General features: G+C 42.0%; 1 protein-coding gene and 1 long non-coding RNA gene across 2 annotated transcripts; one reads left to right on the forward strand and one right to left on the reverse strand.

Moving 5' to 3' along the window:
* Positions 1–12,882: 12,882 nt before the first annotated feature.
* On the reverse strand, positions 12,883–22,407 carry slc2a15a (solute carrier family 2 member 15a). Its single transcript, XM_003963629.3, has 12 exons — positions 22,229–22,407; positions 20,610–20,708; positions 19,513–19,673; positions 19,090–19,214; positions 18,841–18,986; positions 18,511–18,643; positions 17,923–18,110; positions 17,700–17,810; positions 16,645–16,746; positions 15,952–16,027; positions 14,928–15,055; positions 12,883–14,444 (listed from the first exon to the last, which is right to left on the reverse strand). Exons 1-12 carry the CDS (start codon positions 22,271–22,273, stop codon positions 14,187–14,189), a joined length of 1,572 nt encoding a protein of 523 aa, XP_003963678.1. The 5' UTR covers positions 22,274–22,407; the 3' UTR covers positions 12,883–14,186.
* Positions 15,967–18,941, forward strand: LOC115249695 (uncharacterized). The gene is made up of 3 exons (XR_003888378.1): positions 15,967–16,768; positions 18,488–18,599; positions 18,830–18,941. It is a non-coding gene; the product is annotated as an uncharacterized lncRNA (long non-coding RNA).
* Positions 22,408–23,446: the final 1,039 nt, after the last annotated feature.

Consider the following 23,446-nt stretch of genomic DNA (forward strand, 5'->3'; position numbering starts at 1 on the left):
AGTCCCCTGGGTATCGGCCGCAATGAAGACACTGAAACTCTTTTGATTAATAAAGCCAATTCAATTTGTCACTGAATGAGACGTGAATGTGTGAACCACGCACCGGGAAACATGCGGGAGGACGACTTGAATGATTACAGATTTTTCCACGTCATTCTCTTCCAAATAAGCCTGATTTAGTGAAGCACTTGGTGCCCGTTCCTCTCTGTCTTACAACAGGCAACCACCAGTGTGCGCTCGAGAGGAGGCGCTGCGTCCTGGATGCTGCAGCCTTTTGTGGACTGACTTCATCTGTTATCTGCTTCAATGACAGGCTTCATGTTGTCACATGATTTGCTGTTCTGTTTTCTTTCCTCCCTCCCATTAGTGTTGTGTGTTTGTATGTTTGTGTGTGTGTGTGTGTGAGACAGAGAGATAAAGGCAGAGGATACACATTAAACATGTCTCATGTGAACACATATAGAGACTCCTAGAATAACTTACATGCAATTGACTTCATTTTTATGATATATTTTCCATTTCAAGGCATTTTTAACTGTGTCCACAATGGATAAAGGAGCCACTAAAATTGGATAAAACTTCTATGCACACTGCAGCAGGTTTTTCCCACTGGGAGGTTTCCGAAGCAGTGGCAATAATCTTTAACTTACTTGAATATAATTCTAAAATGTAAGGGAAATCCTTGAAACATGACACAACTATAAGTGCATAAACACTGTTGAGAGTGGTACAGTTTTGTGGGGGGAGAGAGAGGAGTATGTGATGAGCGGCAGGTAGCTGCCACTCTGTACCTTGGCTCTGGGCCCGGTCGCCCTCCCCTTAACCCCAGGAGCCCTGCATCCATCAGCAGCACTGCGGGGGGCACACACCCCTCCCCCTGCCTTCTCTCATCCTCTCTCTGCTCCACCACTCATGAGTATTCAGATCCATCAAAGTGAGCGTTATGAAAAATGAATTGATTCAATGATGATTTTTCATATCTGAAGTATTTATTTTAGCCTGGAAGAGTCATCCCTTCGTGAGCGTTAAGCCATCGCTGCAGGTGTCGTAAACATGTCAAGACACCATTTAATGCACATTCTATAACTCATGCAGAGCCTAAACAGTCCTGCAGTATCTCCCTCCAACTTAGTTAGGGTTAGTGGTCCCTCAGATCAACGGACTGGCTCAAGTCTATTGGCGGGACTTATTAGGCACAACACCTAGCTTGTATAATCCGCCCACCTCTGTAACTGGTTTAATCGGTCGCATCTCAACTCTCCTCAGTAGATATATTGCAGGCAACATTACTATTCTCTGTCATGTTTCTAGGACATCTCACTGATGTTGCCGTACATGTGTACCAAACTGTAAGTAGTTCAACTCTCTTTTCAGCTCCTAATTACTCAGCACTGATTTTAAATGGTATTCATAAATAAATGTAAAATCTACTTTTCACCATATAAATCTGAATGTGTTCCAGCTGCTACACCCCAACCTAGAATCTCCATATAACTGCCAAGTTACACTTACTTAGTATTTATGGATTTTTTTAAACACAAGATTCAGGATGCCCGTCCTCCTGAGCATCCTTAAACTGTTTTTCTTTTTAAAAGCCCTCCCCAGCCAGATGTAAAGTGATCATTAATATTAGAATCTTTGCATGACAAACCACTGATCCAGTCACTGGGGCAGAGGCACTAGCTGCTGTTGACGGGGGTTTGATGTGTAACCCACAGGGCCTGGAAACAAACGCTCCAGTTCCTGGGACGCACCAACGCCATATCAATATCACACCAACAGAGTTTGTCAAGCTGATTTTGGACCGGCGGTGTTATTTCACTTGTGGCGAAAGCACATTTTGCTTCTCGTTACCTTATGATTCAATGGCAAGATGGTCAGGCAAGTTAAAAGTCTAACATTAACCCAAACAGAAGTAGTGACTCCATCTACTTCCTCACAGTATAGAAATAATGTGTGTATGCCTTCAATACTTTATCCATCTGGATGGACAGAGAGAGAGAGAGTGAGAGAGAGAGTGAGAGAGAAAAAGTCCACTGGCACTAAGACACAGACGTTTCCAGTCTCAAATGGTCGAGGCAGATGGTTTGGCTTTTGCTTTGCTCTTTGGTTGAGTTGACCCAATGCTGCTCAGTGCTCTGTTAATTATATCCATTCCTTATGAACACGTAGACTCTGTACGTTGGCTTCAGCAGTGACCCCAGTTAGCCTCAGATGCCTGGACTCATGTCCCAGAATGATGCATCATATAAGTGCTCGTAACTCACACATGAGTGTTCTGTCCTGTGCTGTTTGTATATTTCAAATGTAGTAATTTAATTTAATTTTTTTTAAAAAGTCACTTAAAGGACTGTTCTGGGAGCTCATGGCTCATTGCGACCACCCTTCTTCAGGGATGCTACTGGTTCTGTTGGAGTGCTCAAAGGCGAGGGCTCCACCTGAACGGGAGGTATGTGCTGGGAGCTCGGCTCAGTCCTGGAGACGAAGAAGGAGCTCAGACATCTGAGCATCACACTTGAGCTGCTGCTCAGATGTCTGAGGGGAGCCATTTGAGTTGGTTCGGGCGTTTGGTTGGGATTTCTTCCTGGGGAGGGGTTCCTGGCTTGTCTGGCTGGGAGGAGACCCAGTAGTAGACTCAGAGCAAGCTGGAAGGGGGGGAGGTTCCTGTCCAATCTAACTCTCAATACCAGGGTGTTTTCCCAGAGAAGCTGGAGGTGGTAAATGGGAAGTGGGTAGTCAGGGCTTCCCTAGTGATGTCACAGCCTCCATAGTAACGTCAATTAATACAATGCGCACACACACACACACACACACACACACACACACACACACACACACACACACACACACACACACACACTTTTCTGAGTCGAATCAATTCAAGACATCTTTGTGTGAGCAGGACACTGAAAATTGGGTTGCAGATTAATTTTGTTAGCTGAAACGCGACACCTGACTTCCTGCCTTTTGTGTGCAAAATCAGATTACAGTGCATCGTGGGGAAAGTGCACCTGCAGTCCTCATCCTTACACCTGAGTGTGTGTGACAACACGTATTTCTGCAGTGACACAAAGTGGGCTTCTCTTTGGAAGGCAAATCCACAAAAATGTATTGTTGTCTACGGACACATTTCAAAATTGTTGCCTTGACGTGTCAGTCTTGTGATTTAACCACAATGTTTAGAACAAATTCAGAACCTTTAAAAACAATTTTTTAACACTATTTTACACTCGAGGTAGAAGGGCAGTGTTAGAAGTTGTGTAAAATGTAATGTGAATTATGTGTTACCACAATTCAGGAACAACTTCAACACTGACAACAATAATATCAGCGTATTTTATTCTTTGCCTTACTGGCAGGAATAAGTCTGTGGAAGAGAAACCCAATATTGTGGCGCGACAGTGACATTAGTGAGCACAAAGGAAAACACGGGTTGACTGCAGTCTTCACATTCCTGAGAGGACGACCACCAAATGGACGGATGCTGAATGGAGCAGCATGTGTGACATCTCTGACATGCACAAACACACACAAATTGGTCCCTAGATAATTAGAATACTTTCAACCGCATTATTGTAGCATTCCTTGAGTGATGCTGCTAGTTGATCTCCAACCAACGGGGTCAAGGGAAGACGTACACACCCAATGGAGACTTTTTACTGTTTAAGCTGTTCACAAATGATTTGCGTGACCTGTAAGCAAAAGGCCTCCGCATTAGTGTGAAGATTAGTGCAGCGCTAAGCAAAACCAAGAGGCAGGTTAGGGTTAAGTGAAATGTGTGAGAAGGTGGGAGAGACCATGCAGTGACCGAGAGGGGAAATAAATTGAAAAAGCAGATACTAAAAGAAGGTCTTGCAGGAATTTGTAGAGGTGGAAAAGAAAAAAAGGGGGCTGGTGGAAAAGGGAGATGCAGCATCGTGTTCTGAGCTGTTGTGTTTCTTTCAGTCCCCTTCTTCAAAGGGACCCCGTGCCTGATGTCTTTAGCATATGCTGCTCTGGGGGTTAGAGCTGGAGCACAACAGCACACAGTACCTGCAGCAGCGGAGCTGCAGGGGGAGAGCAGCTCAGACAGGATTTAGCAGAGAGCTCTCGCTCAGCCCTGCAGGTGAACCTTACGCCATGCTGATGGTATCCTGGCAATGACGGAGGGGCCACAGCGCCAGGAGGGTTTGAACAACGGTTAGAATATCTGCAGCCACGGGACTTCGGGGCTTGGATCTCCCAACTATGGTGGTCTCTGAAGTTGTACGCTAGTGTAAATAATACTAGATATGTTTCACTACCACAATCATAATAACAAAACTTGGGTTTAGGCTTAAACTTGTAAAATTATGGTTCCAATCACAACAACAATAAAGACAAGTAATTTTTTTTTTTTACCCTAAATATCATAAGATATTTTACTACACAACCTACTTGTGTTTTTATCCATGGTGTAAAAACTGCAACTGGATAGACTTTTGATGATGTCACACTAAATAGAAAATAAACTGTATGAATAGCAAATGATCTGCTGGAGGGATGGAATGCTCAGTTCATTGAGTGAAACATAATATGTAAATTAGATTTAATGGAGGCCTCCAGTGACAAAGTGTAAATAAATGTCTTATTTACATTGGCCACTAACACAGGCTGTTTGACGTTGCTATTGATCAAATGACCTATATCGTTTACTGAATATTCAGTATGAAATTTAAGAAACCAGTCATGGTAATAAAAAGGTATCAGTATTAGTGTTGCTGCACAACTTTGACCTCTGACCTTTTCCCCATTCATGTCATTCAAAGTAAATAGGCGCGTGAGCAGGCCCACAGATATACTCTGAATCTTCCATCTTTTCATGCCCTACTTGGTCGCGGGCACATATTTAGGCAGCAGCGGAGAGGCGGTGGAATGCTCTGTGGAACTGGGTGGTTTGTTGGGAAGTGTTTAGTAGGACTAGACAAGGCTGTCAATCGGACGCATTATCTCCGCTCAGCAGTGTCAACGAGCCTATCACCTCTGGGTGGTGAAAAAGACGGCCGCTCATATCTGAGAAGGACTGATAACCTCCAGTGACCCTAAGAGCAGGGACCCTGGCTCCCCTGTTAGTGGACTGAAAGCACATTTCGTCCTTCATGCACACCTTCTCGTCTTTCTCTATGTCTCAGTCTGGGAGTGTTCAAAATTAAAGTTCCCGCCAAGCAATTACTTGAAATTGGTTCAACCCTCATTTTAACTGTAGCAACACAAGTGTGATTAATCATGTTTGTGGTAAAAAAAAAATTCTCAATCTTTTAAAAGATTTACTGTACAATATTTTAAAAACGGAATTGGCAGATTGTCACTTGTGAAAAAGATGTTGCTGATGACAACCTGGAAATGAGAGTTTAAAAAAGATTCTACGGAGAAAGAGAAAGCTCACCTCAGAATAGCCAAATCAGTATAATAGTCACATATTTAAATGATATAAATCCATCCATAATTAATTAAATTAATTAAATAACTGAATATTTTCCCCATAACAGGAAATTACACTATATTCCTAAGTCAAAATGTTCAGTTTTGTTAGATGATTTCAATGAATCTTTATGGGAAGTAAAAAAAGTGCTTTTGATTTCATGTCCAGCTTCAAATGCAACGTGGTTCAATGTCTGTGACTTCCACTGATTCCAGAAGCCATAGCAGGAATTATCCACTGAGAACAAATTTGGTTGGCTTGTTTCCAGCTTTTCCATCACTGCTGGAGCCTTTCCCCCCCAAATCTTCTCCTCATACAAGATATTTGTTTGAATTTAGACAGTAAAATGTTGCCACCTTCCCAGAACGTGCTGGACCGTCTGTGTTTGTGCTTATCAGCCAACTGAAATAGCTACCAGGGTTAACAAGGAGCACTGACAACCGGCCTGGCCGTCCTCAGCACTGGAGCACCAAAAGACTGCTGTCCTCCATGTCCACCATCATTCACAAAACCATCAAATTAAAAATGACCAACAATGACTCCGTATGTCGCACTAACAAGCCGACTTCTGCTCAAAATAGCAGGCTGCAATTTAATTTGTTCATGGAAAATGAACAAATGAACAAGTTAAAATTTGAGGGGAAAAAAGACTTTTACATTCTCATAACATGAAATATGAAAGACACACAAACCTTTTAGGGAAATAATGATGTTTGTGGGAAATAATGTTTAGTTGACTTTCTTTAAGAGAGTGAAGTGAGTTGTGTCAAAACTAATGTGTGGCAGTTGTGTAGCTTCCCAGGCGTGAACCAGCAGAACATTCTTCAATTAGTTCTGTTCAGTGTAGAAAATCTTGAATGAGCATCACCCCCCCACTAAGTAGTGGTCAATTAGATGTTTTGGCTGTTCTGTGTGTGTGTGTGTGTGTGTGCCTACACATGCATCGGGGGTGGGAGCGGGCTGTAACAGTTGATACATGCGATGTGAGATGAGTTGGCGCTCTGACAGGAGCTGTCACTGGAATAGCAGGGGGGTCCTTATCAATCAACCCCCCAGCTGCCAATCAAATCCCCTTACCGTGGCAACCAGAACCTTCTATCTGCACAGCTGTCATCTCTCCCTCTCTCCCTTTTTGTAAAAAACAACAGTATTGTGTCTGAAACACACTCCGATCTTTCTAAAACACAATTTCATGGGATCCTACATACGTAGCCTGCTGTGTATTCCTGATGGAAATATTGTGATATTGTAACTTTCACATCATGACAATTAAGTTTCTCCAATAAAAATCCAATACCTGAACGTTCTAGAAGATTATCAAATCGGATCAGGGAGAAAACTGACTGGAAATTGAGGCTGGTGATGGATGTGGATTGGTTAAAAATTGTAAACATGGTTGTTGGTTTCAGTGATAAATTGGAATAAAGTGGCTCAGCACACACACACACACACACACACACACACACACACACACACACACACACACACACACACACACACACACACACACAGCGCTACAGTCACAGGGGGAGAAAGGCAACCTATGGGCTTTGTTTAACAGTAGCAAAATGAATATGTAAAGGAGAGCTCATAAATAGAGAGCTGAAAGACACCCAGCTGAGCCTACTGTTGGCTGGCCTCTGGCAACACACACACACACACACACACACACACACACACACACACACACACACACACACACACACACACACACACACACACACACACACACACACACACACACGGAGGTTCTTTAAGGCAAAGAGAACCTGCACTCAATCAAAGGTCTGTAAGGGAAATAGTTTTTAACAGATCAATCACCTGTAGGATGAGACCAACAGAACAATCCATCTCTGGGTGAAGCTTCGAGTTAACGGATGAGCCGCTGCACCACAGTTACACACACTCTGCTACTGTCACTCACTTACTTTTGTTTGGAAATAATAAAAGAAACGAGTTTGAAATGAGTTCAAAGCTCATAAGAATATAATAATACGTGCCAAAAAAATCGGACGATCCCAACTCCTGTTTATGTGAACTTCTGAAGTTAAACTTGATTTGACAGTGTTGCATTTTCCATTACTTCACTAATAGATAGAAGGAATTCCCTGTTGAAACTACAGCTGAGCTCAACCTTTGTAAATTGTTCACAACCCCTTCTTTATTTTGAAGCAGATTTTGGTCCATTTGTACAGAGAGATGGACGCTTTCATGCCCACTGTCTCAATACCAAATCAAAAAGTGTTCAGACTGTAAATTGTAAAAAGTGTGTGGACAAAATTAGATGGTGGAAGAAGCTTTTGAATTTTGAGTTATTGGGTTCCTCAGATGAGCAAAAGAATCGATTCCGTCAAGCCACTTAAATTTTCCAAAAGCTACAATAAATATAGGAAATTATTTCATTTTCATGTTAAATTCCTATTTATTGTCAAGGGAAGGGACATCTAAATAACACTGAGCTGGTGCACGCCTACAAATATCTAGAGGTCATCGCTGGACTGTTCCCACATGAATGATACCCTTGGCATGAAGGGGCAGAGCAGTCTGTCCTTTCTGTGGACATCAAGATCCTTTGACATGCGTGAGGAGATGATGACCATGTTCCACCACATGGTGGAACAGCAGCAGGGTGTTGGGGAGGCAACCTTAGACAAAAACACCGATCGATTGGATAAGCTGGACAAAAATGACGAGACTTGACCCACTACACTCTGTCGGGGCGTGGACCACCCTGAATCAACTGAAGGATATCAAGGTTAATCATCTCCTGAACTACGCCATTTTGGACTTTGCACAATTTTAGTTTGTGTCATATTTTCATTCCAATGTGCTCTTGTTGTCTGGTTGTAAGTGTTGATGCTGTTTTTATGTTTTGATGAGGTGCGACGCAGTTGAATTTACTTTTGGGGATGAATGAAGTACCTGCCTGCCTGCCTGCCTGGATAGAGTCACCGACCTGCCAGTGGAATCATATTAAGATTAAGATTAAGATGTACTTTATTCATCCCCGTGGGGAAATTGAATTGAATATGTTGTCAGTGGGAAGTGTGGCATCTACATTTAAAGGGATTGTGTTTTCAGTGTGGGGCTGTCTGGTTCCTACCTGCAGTGGGCACCAACAATGCCCAGAGAAACCTGAAATACCAGTGTTGTAAGAGTCCATCAACACCTCCAGGAGTTACGTTCCTTCACCTTTGATCAGTAGTCTGGTGCTTCTATGAGAACCTCTAATGGAATGATGTTATTTACATTTATTATTATTATTGCTATTAGAACTATCAGCCTGGTTGTAGTGAAAAAGCAAACAACTGGTTTTTCATTGGAAGAGTGAGTAGAAACAATGCAAATGAAGGTACAGCCAAGAATTGTGCTTGTTTTTATGCCATAAATGAGCTGCCCCGTGCAGCAAATCTTTACAATAACGGATTAAAGGGGAGAAAGGACATTTAAAACCAACGTCTATTTAGAAGCAACAGCTTCTGAGATGGCGAGAAATTCTGATATGAGATTCAGATATTAACAGTAATAAATACTGCATATCATTCTTTCTGAACCTGTTATTGTACTGTTGATGTTACAAGAGCAACGTATCAATGTGACCTTTCCCAAACTTTGAATCCATTGATCAGGGAGGATCTTGTATTCTATTCCTTCTGCTTGCAGTCTGCATGCATAATTAGTATGAAAAGAAACATGCTATTGACATATAGGCTGAAATATCTGCATGTCTGCTCTCAACATTCCCTTGGTTTTGTTTATTGCTCCCTCAAAGACCTCAAAGCCTTTGACCAGGTTTCATAGATGCCGTGAATGCGCAAGAAGTCTGCAAATCCTGCCTCACTCGACCGGTCTTCTAAAGATACAGCATTTCATGGTTTACAAAGCCAATACATGGATCTAATTCTTTCAATTACAATATATGTCAAATCATTAGAAGCCAATGTGGAAGAAGAAAATCCATAATTATTAGGACTGAGGCCTCTTTACATCCTCTGTACGAAATACAAAAACGATAATGTTTACATTTAAATGACATGATAAATGCATTTCTAAGTTAGTTTCCCAGTAAATCGTCCTCAGATCTGGGGTGGGACAAACGTCTCTCCATCACCAGTCTGACTTTGTGTCAATTTGAACGTCATTTTGAATTTCTTTGTACATGTTTGATTGTTATGGTCTATGACTGGATAACTATAATCAATTGTGCATTTTAATCCGATCTAAGATCAAGGTTAAATGTTATTGTAATTAAATCACATCCTATTGACACTTTGAATAAAGGTATTAACATATGTATTCTCTCCATATAAAGTCAGATTGATGTTCATGTTTAAAATAATCTTGTACAGAAATGCACAGTGAACAGAGCAGGAGTGACCAGTATAGAGGATGTAACCATCACAATAACTGAGCAGAACTCTATCATGTTTCCATCAGCAGCTCATTGAAACTCCGTTAGTTGTGGACGGTTACTTCAAACAGGCTCAACTGGAGATCTGCACCCAACAAAAAGCTACTGAGCTCCCCAAAATCCACAGCTGAGTGCATTTTTACAAGCCCGCTCGAGTCTCAGGAGCAAGTGTTGGACCTGCCATTGTTGCTTTTCGTGTATTAGCGACCGTAAAAGAAGCCTTCATAGGGCCCCATAGAACAGTGCACCGTGAGATCCCAGGGACCAAACACAGAGGCCGCAACTGGGAAACTGGTGCATTGTTATTCACAGAGGCAGACACTCTCCCTTTTGAGCTGCATTGGGGGATCCACCATTGCAGGTAGTTGTGAACTGTTGCTTCTTTTTGAGATGAGGGTCGGCTACACAATGAGCCACTTCTGATACAATGACTTCAAATAAGTTTCAAGGTAAACTGCCCCTGCACAACAGGTCACAGACACCGAGGGCGGCCTTGCGTATTGAGCCACGTATTGGTGTATTGGCTGTTTTGGAGGTCGTAAATGAACAGAGTAATAACTTGTCTGCGTCGTGTTTGCCAGTGAATGGAGGCGGGTGGCTCTGACGTCGTTGTGAGCCTGCAGAGTAATAATTGTTGTGATCAAACGAGAGGAAACTCCCGGGAGCCAGGGCAAGTCTGAGGGTCCGGGCAGGCCCCCAATCTGACGGAACTTTAACGACGACTTCTCGTTCCCACATTTGTCTGTGACACACCTGCTGCTTTGTTCTGTGGTGGTGAAAACGCAGGTTTCCAACACACCAACAGTGCCCACTAGTGGTGCTTTCATCAGCAGTCGCATCATAGCAGCATGTCGATCCTGGTGCTGATCTGAATGTTCAAACGGTGAAATGGAGCATCGACAAAGGTAGTAAAGCAAAGCACCACCTTACAGGTGAATATTGTACTAATGCTCTACTGCACGTGTAATAAGTATATCTATCTATCTATCTATCTATCTATCTATCTATCTATCTATCTATCTATCTATCTATCTATCTATCTATCTATCTATCTATCTATCTATCTGTCTGTCTGTCTGTCTGTCTGTCTGTCTGTCTGTCTGTCTGTCTGTCTGTCTGTCTGTCTGTCTGTCTGTCTGTCCGTCCGTCCGTCATGCAGTGGCAGTTAAAAAAAACATACCTGGCATTGTTAGGGACCTCTTAAATGGTTAATCATTAACCTTTGACCCTGACAATAACCTTATTTTCACACACACACACACACACACACACACACACACACACACACACACACACACACACACTGCTGGTCTACATCAAAGCCAGCAGGTGGAAAAAGCCCTAACTCACATTCATTGAGGAATAAAAGGCCACAATCCACATTTGCCCAGATTTAATGATGTGGGAGAATAAACATGTGAGTAGCGGAACAGTCGACAGAAACTGGCCCAGTTCTGGATGCTTATTGGCCCTCTGCATTAGCATTCAAGCATCTGTGCTCCTGTCTGTAGCCTGGGGGTGAGGTGGTGTTGATTAACATTTAAAACAGGCTCACGATACCCCCTCCCTCACCCCCACCCTCTGCTAGCTCTGCAGCACAGCTCTATATTTGGGGACAAACCATACACCGCCTTTGATATGGAACTTTCAAGTTTCACTAATAAAAATAGTCATTAATTTACTCTATGGAGACATTTGAAGCAGATGCACCGAATGTTCTTAGATTATGTAAAACAAAAGAAACAGAACACAATTCACAAATGATTATTACCTACTGTTATTACAGTTCTTCAAAATCCCTCAACCAGCAATGTGTCCTGAAGAGCAGAGTCCATCTTTTACAGTCAAAGGGGCACCTGAAATACACCATGATGGAGCTGTGTGTTCTTTTACTATTTCTTTTACATTAACAGGAAGCTTGTGAAGAATTCCTCTGACTTATAAACTTCCTGAACTGTGGAGACTTCTGAAGTCCAACTGTTCTGACCTCATTCTGATTAGAGCTCTACACACAGTCCTCTTGGCAGTAGCCGTTTCTTGTCACAACACACACCTTTGAGCATCCAACCTGCAATTCATAGCAGCTGCTGCTGCTGGGTAAAGCTATTGTGGTATCTGTACTGTGAATTCTGATACTTTCTAATGATGATTCTTTAAGCATGAGTTACTCCTGCAGCCTCCGTGGGCTGGCCGGAGGCCTCATCTCTCCCCTGTACTGTAGGTATTTATATGGGGCTATAATGTGTAACCACAGAGCCGTTTTTTGTGACGCTCCATCATGAATAATCATGTGACCTGGCTGTATGACCGCTAACAACCTGTGGCACAGAAGTGTCATGTTTAGCAACTATCTGCCAGAGACACACAGGCTGTACCGCCTGTAATGTGTGAGACACGAGGACTGATTTGTTCTTTGTTTCAGAGGCGCGAAGCAGTCTGTGATCACCTTAAAGGAACGTGAGACTTTTCTAGCAGCACAACATAAATCAACTTTCGACCTCGATAAATTGCTCTGCAGACATGAACCTTCGTTACTGTTACGCTCAGGATCTGTTCAGGTTTATTGTAAATTCGTGTTTCATGTGTCAAGTTTTGTTTACCCCCAGTCTGCTCACATATAACCTGAGTCTTGTTTTCTAGTTTTGTATTTGGATGGGTGTTATTGCAGTGTGCACATGGACCAAAGATGCACCCATGTTTTTTATTGTGTTTGGATCGTCTTGAGACTGATGTAAGTTAGAAGAAAAATCTAATGTAGCCTTAACATAAGCTTTATGCAGTAAAAACTCGTCTCATCCTCAAGTTTAATAGCTGACAGGTGACAGATGACGCCTCTTTGCTGGGACAACTGGTTCTATCATTATCGGTAAGCGCCACCTGCCGGCGACGCACGGTAACAACACGTGTCAAAGGTTGAGGAAGAGGCTCCCAAAGATAATCTGCAAATTAAAAACAATAAAAATATGAATTAGATTCATCTTTGTGTCCTCGTCTAAATGTATAAAATGGCACAAAAATACAAAAAGGAATTGATTATGGATTATTTATAAGAATGTTCCTTTTGGGGATCATAAATCCCAAAACGTACATTAAATAAAATGACCATAACAGTATTACGTTACGTTCACCCCACTAACAGCAATTCAAGAGAGATTTAATGACAGTAAAACCGTAAAATAATACTTTCTACATAAAAGAAACATGTGACATATCTTCTATACGAGGACAGGAAGCATGCCATCTGATCTTTAGCTATTACAAAGTTAAAAGTCCAATATTATTTATTTATTTGTTTGCATCAATATCTCACACTTTCTGTAATATGAAACAAATGATGTTTTTGATGGGAACGAGGCAACCAGAGGAAATTCAAAATATCTCCCAGTTCTACAGCAGACATATAAAGAGTGTGATTAAAGTCAATTTGACTCTAAAGCTCGTTGACTTTTCAGCAATCTTGAATCAAATATTAATGATAAATTTTAATCATGAAGAAATGTTAAAAAAAAACAGAACAAACAAACAACCAAAGTAGTTTTTTTCTGAATGTTAAAGCCCAATTAGTTCAAATATTTAAAGTCGACTGTGCATTGAGGAGCAAGTTGAAGGTCACGTCTACTTTTAATGAAGGCTGAAATAATATAAAAACAACTGAGTCAATGACCCCAGTTCAACACACAGGAATATAAACCCGGAGACTCAGAGGTAGGCGAGAACATCCATGAACATCCAATGGGAACTGTTAATGAAGAGGTAATCTCCAAATAATCCGACAAAATGCTCCGATGGGGTGTCACGCTCATATGTGTTGAACATGCGCGGTGTCAGTTTCCTTTAGGCGCTTCCTTCCTTAAGTTCAATTATATTTGGAGTTAAAAGCTTGAATAAATATCTTTAATTTTGTAACCATATTTACAGAAAAGTATAGGCATTTAATACATCTAATAGTGTTAATCCTTAAAATAATGTGTGGGGGTATTTTCCATAGGTTTTCCATTAATGGTATAATATGGAAAAAATTAGGACTGAAAAACAGAATTGACGGAGAGGTTGTGTTTTTCCTTGGGAGTATTTTCATCTCTACAGGCTGCATCCTAGTGAGACCATAGTAAGTATATGTTAAAGGGTTAAACTTATATTTATACTCTCTCCAATTCATAACGACAACAGTACAAGAGCTTCAGATCTCAATTTGGGGACATCATGTATATAAAAGAATTTGTGCAACTCGGTCAGTTGAGGCAGGTTTTTTCTTTTTTTTTTTAAGATTCTATGTGCAAATCAGAAGAGTGTGATATAATTTAGGGCCGTTCAGCCACAGGGACAGGCGGAACGTCAGTTACGGTAAGAGGAAGAGCTGTTGAAGTCCAGGGATGCGTTCTCGAGGCCTCCGTAGCCGTTCATCTTCTTCAGCTGCAGCTGGTCCCCCAGGATGAGGCCCTGGGTGTCCATGATTGGCTGCTTCCTGGAGAACATTTGGCTGATTTCCATGAAAGTTTTGTTTTTGGTCTCTGGAATAATGAAGTAGACGTAGATGGCCACTGAGAAGCAAACAGTGGCGAACACCAGGTAGCTGTAAGCACCAGCGCTCATCTGGAGGGGCAGCGAAGAGGAGACAAAAGCAGAACAGATCAGCAAAAGATCAGTATTTGATGTAGGAAAGGCATTAAATGTTTCACGGAAGCACATTAAACTGTGGATCTGAAATGAAGTTGCAATTAAACCACTGCACCAACACCGGCACCAGTCACCCTTTTTGTCCTGGAACCAAATATAAACATGAATACACCCAGAAATTGGGATTTTTACCATCATTCCTCACAAAATGTTGCATTTAAAAGCTCTCCCGTCCATCTGCTGTCAACATTTTTAAACACCTTTCACAGCAAACCAGATGAGTTACATTCAAACAATTCAAGAAGTTGTTTTGTTACAAGGGTTACTTCCTGTCTGGAAGACAAGGTTGCTTGATGAGACCACAACCAGCATGAGTGCGTAACAGAGAAGGGACACGACACATTTCAGGCATCCTGGAACCTGCAGCCCACCTGTTTGGTTTGGAGTCACGGCTCTCACCTGCATGAAAGGGAAGATGAAGCCCACAGTGAAGTTGGACACCCAGTTAAGCGAACCTCCAATTATGTAGGCTGCTGGGCGGTGGGATTGTTTGAACAGCTCCGCAGTTATCAGGAACGGGACCCCCGCTGGAAACAAACGCAACAGTGATGCTAAAAACAGACAGAACCCTCTTTTCTGGTTTGGATGAATAAACCAATCAAACACCACAAACTGAAACCTTTTAAAACCATCGCAAACCCAGATGATGCTTATAAATCACATGTGTGTAGTCTATAGGTACGATGTTGTCCACAACGGAACTGGCTCATTATGCTGCTTGATAGAGCATCAAATATTCTCTGTCCATGTAAAACATTGGTAGAGAATCATATGTAGATTTCCTTTCAACAACAGAGCTCATGTGATGCCAATTAGAGAAGCAAAATGAACCAACAACGCTGCCTAGATGAGAATCAAATATATCAATGACAGCGTGTTCGCCTGCTCCTCTTTCATTATTCTGTTATATCATTAAAAACGCATTTGTCTCTCTTTTATAGAGAAAAATGAACGCGAATTACCCAGAAAATGCATAATTGCATACATTAACATTTATGGGCGTATTTGTCACTGTGGAAGAAACAGTTTTAGGTCCACAGAAGGCGTCATTGCACCAATTGACCTGAAGAGAGAGCCATTTTATAACAAAGCACCTTCAGGGGCAGTTTTTCTGCGACAGTAGTTCCATCTGTCTCCATTAGACATTAGGCTTTAGTCTACTTGTTACCTTTGGATTCCTGGATTACAGATATTCAAGCAACATGGAAGGTTTGACAACCTAACTGCTAACTTCACTTTACCACATTATTCTCACGCAATGTTAGGAGTGGAAAGATTATTTGTATTTGTGTATGTATAAGAACCAAACATTTTCAGGATTTTTCATTATATAGCTAATTAGCTAAAGCTAATATATTATTTATATGCTAAACAATTCAATTCTGATCATTGAAAATAGGGTTAGGGTTAGAGAGCGACTTGCCTGGACCAATACAGAAGCCAGCGATGATGCCGATCACACAGCAGACACTGATGTAGCGCATGAATGACAGCTGAGCCTGTGGGGAGATGAACCGTGAAGAAGCAATGAATATCCAGCTCTGTTTATCTTCATGGGAATCATCAGATCTGCGGGACTGCAGTGGAACGCGTCCTGCCAGCTTCAAGTGAAGGAGACAGATGTTCGCGGATACTCTTCCCCCGATAAAGGAGGTGTCATTCGTCTTTCTTCAGCTCCCAAACTGCCATCTCTGCAGCAGCTAATAAAGACGGCGCTTCTGTGTAGCTTCGCTTCATCACTGTTTCAAGCAGGACGGACGCTGTAGGCTTCAACGGCACCACTTGGCACAGACCAGGTGACTCAAGAGCTCTCTTCTGTTCATATTAACTTAACACTGTCAATCACCGGTGCGGACAGAACTTGAGACTCTGGTTCTGGTTAGGGTTGGGCCAGGAAGCCTTCAGAGCACTGCCGAGATACCTTTGAGCAAGATACCCAACCCTCAAAAGCTCAGACAGGACCCGGTGATTAGCTGGCAACTCATTGAGGGGTGTACCCCGCCTTCATCCACATGCTGTGCCAGCCTCTCCGTGACCCCGAAAGGGTTAAAGCAGTCAAGGAAGAGACACTGGAAAGCAAGAACATGCGCAGATATGGATGCGAGCATGAACGCGCCTGTAAACTGAAGGCCACTGTGATTCCAACGCTGCACACGCCCATCACTGCAAACCCTCCAATCATCAGAGGCCTCCGCCCCAACTTTTCTATGGTGAAACACTGCGGACAGAGAAGAACTCAGGTCAGTTACACAGAATATTATTAACCCAAAGGAAACTGATGGGGGTGCACCACAGGCCAGGTCTTTATGGGCCGTGAGGTTATCAAAATGAGACTTTGTACACATAAAATGCAAAAAAGCCCCATAACAAACACATTTGAATTATCAAAATTCTTTATAAACAATGTTAAAACTTATTTCTGGTCCACATTTGAATTTATTAAGCTGTTCTCTGCTGTGACCGAGCAGGCTGCTACACATCGACCAGCATTTTCCTGCTTTATCGTCACAACAGAAACGGCAACTGAAACGGAAAATAAGTCGTGATATCTTATCAAATAAAAGAAGGTGATTCATCAATTTTTGCATTTATGGAACCAAATGTAATAGAGTATTAAAGTAGTTGTCTTAGACACAAGCTTATAGCCCCCCCCCCCTTCTTGATGTATTAATTACATCAGCTCTGGAACAGTTACATGGATCTGAAGTGACCTTTGCTATTAAAAAAACATCCGTTTTCAATGAGCGCCTTAGTTCAATTTTCACATGCAGGCGATTCCACCATTTTCCACCAGGACACTTCCTGTCCCAGTCACATGACTGTCACCTGATCACCACACCAGGATGTTTAATACATACTGCTGAGGGCTGAATGAGTTAAGGGCAAATGTAAAGCTGAATGAGGTCAAGTTTGGGGATTTCCTGTAGGTTAAATTAACAGAGGTTTTTAATTTTATTTAACGTGGGACCTGTGAGCAGTCAGGACCTCATCTTAAATTTCCAGCTGGATATCTTATGTTTAAGACACCCCGTGTGGGAGGAACTTGTCTGTTTTGACTTCACGCTTTACACCTAACCTTTAACTACAATGTCAATATCGAGAGGCATTAGGCAGTTAAATTCCCTAACACACACACACATCTATGTTAAATACTCTAATTTTCAGGTTTACCCCGACGAGTGCAGCGACGATCTCGATAATTCCTGTTCCTGCCGTGGTGTAGGGGATCTCTGGTGGCGGGATCCCTGCATTCTCAAAGATGTCGTTGGTATAGAACCAGATCTGAGACATGCAGAGGGAAAGAGAGGGAATTCCTTTTTAGATCCTTCCTTCTGCTTTGCTACAGCCAGATGTGAAGGCAAGAATGAAGCGGGAGCTGTTACTGTTAACTCACGGCATCGATGCTTGACAGCTGCATGCCGATGTTGATGACCACCACGCTGAGCACCTGCCAGCGGACCGTGTCGTCCCGCACCAGTTTCCATACTGACAGAGTCTCCAGCGTTGACAGGGAGCGCTGCTCCTCCTGCATCTCCTCGATCTCTGCCTGGATGTTGCAGTTGGCTCTGTACCATTTCAGGGCTGAGAGACAGGACAGGGAGCAGCGCGGTTCGGACACGGAACTGAGAACTTGGGTTTACAACCGTGGTTACTACAATGATGCCCATTGTAGGAGGAAATATTAGCATATTGAGTTGGCTCTCCCTTAAAAATAGCCGTTTTATTCAGATTCAGAGGACAAAATGATTACTTTCTTGACAACCTCAGATCCACGTTGCACCATGCACCATGTTGCAGGATGCAGAATCCCAATTAAGCGTTATTTACTAAGTATTATTTACTAAGTATCTAATGCTAACAACCATATCAGAAGTTGAAACAGAGAGACAAATAAAAATGTACGCAAGCACTGATTTTTATCTGAAATAATCTCATTTTCTTCCCTTTCTCCTCTAAAGCCTTCCTTATCTTGCATACTGACCTGTGATGGTGGCATGGATATTATCCTTTTCGATCAGGAGGTAACGTGGACTCTCTGGGAACCATGGCAACAGCATTAACTGGACAAAGGTGGGCACCACCACCACTGAGAGAAAAAGGGGCCAGTACTCCTCCTGTAACACATGTCAACTGTTCTGGTTCACACAGAAAAGATGAGAAATGTGGACTATTTGAAGCATTTGAAGTGATCCGTTATGTTAGTTAGAATGTTTTCCTCAATAAAAAAAATACACAGATGCTATTTTAAAAGTTTCAGCTTTATTTGTGAACGTTTCATAGGCTGATTGATTACTTCTCAGGGCTGGATTACCTTCCCCAGCAGCTCATGTAGGCCAAGAATCTGTGCGAGGAAGACACCGGTGCTGATGAATATACAGGGCACCAAACCCAGGAAGCCCCGCAAGCTCTTAGGTGCAATCTCCCCCAAGTACATTGGAACAACACTTAATGAAATACCTGCAGTTAAAAGAGAACATTTCATTAATTGACTCCTCATGAGATACCTCCCTCTGACTCTGTGTGTGTGTGTGTGTGTGTGTGTGTGTGTGTGTGTGTGCACCAGAATGAATCCCTGTGATGAAGCGGCCAATGATGACCATCTCAGGTGACTTGCAAATCCTGCTGAAGCCCATGAGGGAACCAGCAATAAACACCAGCATTGTTGTCTTTACCACCGTCCCTTTCCTGATGGGACAGAGCGAGGAGACTTGTTGGAACTTGATTAAATCTATTCTTTAACCCTAAAGCACGATGGATCCCTAACAGGCTTTGATGCTGGTGGAGGTTCACCCAGAGGTCAAGTCTCCTGGGGTGCCCAACGTTTAGCCTCTTATCATCCCCCCCTTTTCAAACCAAAATAATACACTAACATTGATTAAAATATTGAAAAGAGTGTTTCTTGTTTCACTTTCTGCTTTTTGGAGATCACTGCACCTTCCACTTGCTGACCAGAGCTCCCACACTTGTGCAGCTCATGTCTCACCTGCCAAAGCGGGTGACCAGCATGCCCACAATCAGGGAGCCCAGCAGACCTCCGATAGCGAAGATAGATACGGTCAGCGAGTAAATGATGGTTAGGGTCTCTTCAGTGAGCGCCGCTCCAGTTCGATTTATCATTGTCTTGTTGTAAAAGTCCTTTATGTACTGAAAATTGGTGAGGCAAAGGTGAAAAGCAAGATTATTTGTTGACGGCTGTGTGATGAAGAATACACATGGTACCTGCATTGTGAGGACAGGGTTTGATATTCAACACACTCATAGAATCCAATAAATCCAACAACCCCCAATTACGAGATAAATCTTAATTACAGTTAAATTAAATGATGTGACCAAAGTGGTTCATTTTGGTGCAACGGCAGGCTGGTGACGGGATCATTACCAGAGATTTACACATATTTTTTGCATTGTTTTTTTTTTATAGGATATTGACTGGACCTCTAATATACATGTATAATTTATGCTGAATAGCAGCTGTAACTACTGTATAATGAACTACAGAGTAGTTTTAGCCACTCTAATTATGTTCTATTAGATGCTATATGGGCCTAATGCAGATTTGGTAGGTCACCCGGTTGAGAAATTCAGGCTGCATTCCTTTCTTTTACAAGAAGCCGTAGTTTGTGCATCATGTGGCTCACACAGGACCAAGAACAAGGTCTTTTTTTTAATCCATTTTTGGAAATATTTGGCTCCTTATCTGGTGGAATCCCAGACTGTAGTAATGACTGTACCATGTGAAGGCACGAGTTGTTCAACACTGATTCAGTTCTCAGGTGAGAGCCAGATGGACTTTATTCACATAATCTGTTCCCTGACTATTTACTACACATTATCAGAGAGCTCACAATAATTAATTAAAAAACTTCCCTTAAAGTTCTGAGGGTTTATGCCACAATTTTATGATTTGGGAACTTTTAGGTTTCACAACATCAGACATATTTCGGGAAAGTTAGTCAAAATCACTTTTTTTCCCAGATTTCTGTGTATTTGTCTAAGGCAGTGAAAGATTGTGATCTAAACTGATTAGATGATCTGATTCAACATCAGACCATCTTGTCATTCTTAAAATTCCAGACGTACCCCAGCAGGAGAGTTGACCACAGCAAGATTGTAGCCATACAGCATAGAGCTCCCGAAGGAGGTGAGGAATGCCACTGCTAACAAGGAGGCAGTCAGCTGCTGTAAAACACAGAAGAAGAAGAGTTCACCCAATGGAGGACATGCTCCTATAACTAGGAGATGTAGCAGCACAGCAGCAGCAGTGGCCAAGGTATAGATCAGTGGAAATATCCATCCAATAATGGTCCAGTTTGACTTTAGTCCAGACAGGTCTCAGGGAAAATGGCTGAAATAAGGAAAGCATCAGCTGTTGCTTGATCCTGATGTAAGTTAAGGCTTTAAAACAGGTATAAGGATAATAAATCAGCTTCAGACCTCTGCTCATACATGCTAACGACTGTTGGTCCATATTAACTCTCTACGGCAGGAATTTATACGGAGCATGAGGCCACCGATGTGTCAGCCAGCCCCTCCAACCTTTTGGTTTCATCATCATCATCATCATCATCATCATCATCATCATCATCATCAGACTTATCAGACTCATCAGACTCATCAGACTCATGTCAGAAAAAGAGAAGCATCAAATTAAAGCATGCTGTATATTCACTTCACCCACTGGGAAGAGTAATAATAATGGAAATAATTGGTCTTTTTTAAAATGCACCTTCACATATTCATTTACATTACAGATGTTTTCTATAGACAGCTATTTAAATTGAACGAGGTAAAAAGTTAAACTAATCTTGCCTCCTGTTAGCAGTAAATGCAGGCCAGGCCAAACCCACCACACATTTTACAGGCCACAGCCGGAATCACACTTTTAATGTAATGTTTTAGTTTGTCCAATATAAAAAGGCCGTGGGTGGACTCAAATAGCACATTACAATTCATCCAGTCACCTCTTTATTGTCAGCTAGCTTCAAGGGAATTTTACACACTGATCCATATTGAACTTTCTATGTCCTGAGGGGGTTTGATGATGCCTCCAAATCCTCCAAATCCTCACCGCCTCCGGCGAAGATGTTATGTGACAGCCTGCGTTTGTTTCTGTGCCTGTTTGTCTTGCTGAAATTATCAACAGTTTTTAATGAACTTTAAGGAGCCCGTTAAGTTGCTACAACTCTCCATCCTCTCTTGTATTACTACTGCACATATCTGTCTATATATAGACTGGGCTGAAGTGGAGGGTTGCCCCGGTTCGGACAAAAAATGAAAGGTAGCAGGGGGAGGTGCCAGAACACGTCCAGAACATCGCCGAGGTACCCTTGAGCACAGTAACCAACCCCCAAATGCTCACATAGGGCCCTGGGATGGACCTGCCTTCACCCCTATGCAGCTGGGATGGACCCCAGCACCCCCCCATGACCACAAACGGGAAATCATGGTCAAGAATCATAAATAAATAAATAAAACAGTCATCTTCAGTTTTTCAATGTGTAGTTGGTCACCTAGTTTGAGACAGAGCAGTAGTTCACCCCGAGTATTCTATTTGACGGCTATGATTCAGTGCAGCGACTCATCTACACTGAAGATACTGAGCTGTCGGTCATAAACCTCAGCGGATGCTGTCACAATGGTTAGAAACAGTGAGTAAAAAGACCTGACGTATTTGCTCATTGCAGTTCGTCTAAACTTACCGATGTGATTCGGTCAGATGGTGGAATTAGGTGCTCCTCGGCCATTTAAAAATATCCCTGTGATATGATTCCAAACATCAAAATGGAGTTATCTCGCTATGCAGCACAGCATGTCATGGCTCTTGTAGGAGGTCCACACACGATGGTTGAACTTGTCCTGCTCATTCACTTTCCCCAAAACAACTGCACACACACACACACACACACACACACACACACACACACACACACGACGTCACACACATCACATGACGGAGAGCAACGTGACACACCGAGAGAGAAGCTTGTTGGAAGCAATTAACTCTTAAGTGAATTTGGAAGGAAAGAGGAGAAAGAGGGGAAGGGAGGGTTGCAGAAGGTGATTTATTAAAAAGAAAGAGTTGAAGAGGAAACAGGGAAAACATATTAAAAGCTTTAAAAAAAAATCCAGGATTGTGATTTTACTCTATAATTCACAGAAATGGTCAATGGGATATAGCTAATTTCACTAGAATGGGTGAAAAACATGTAATAAAGTAACTTATCACCTTAAGGTAACTTTATATGCAGTAAATATTATCCGATTTAAGCTTCATTTTTCTGCATCCATATAAAGGAGCTTCATGTAACTCAAGCAGGCAAATGCTCACAACCTGATGGACCTGCACACATGTTGGGAAAGAATTGGTTCAGTAAAGTCCTGAGAGTAAAATGGAGCTCTGTAGTTAGTTGAAAGAGTCAGAAAGCACTAAAAATAGGTGAGAGTGGGTCCTGTACACACAAGCAACACTTCTGTGGCCAAACATGGTGCAGTGCAGGACACTGTTGGATAGAAAATGAACTTTAGGTTAAAACTTTACTTTATTACCAGGCTGTGGTGTAAGAATCCAGAGCAGCATTTCGGATCACTTACTGTGTGTAGCATTCCACTTTTCATAATCCAGTAACTTTAACCCCACTGTTGCTGCACGAAAAGCTGTTTTCCTTAGCTTTGTTAGCAACATTCCTTAAAAAAAGACTTAAAAAGATTAGATTAGATTAGATTAGATTAGATTAGATTCAACATTATTGTCATTACACATGTCACAAGTACAAGGCAACGAAATGCAGATAAAAACAGATAAAACAGATAAAAGATAAAAGATAAAGATAAAAACAGAACAGAACAGCAAATAATGAAATAAGAAATAATGAAATAAGATGAAATTATCGTGATAATTTCTCACCAAACATGTTTGA

The sequence above is a fragment of the Takifugu rubripes genome, chromosome 4, assembly GCF_901000725.2.
Source record: "Takifugu rubripes chromosome 4, fTakRub1.2, whole genome shotgun sequence".
Taxonomy (NCBI): Eukaryota; Metazoa; Chordata; class Actinopteri; order Tetraodontiformes; family Tetraodontidae; genus Takifugu; species Takifugu rubripes.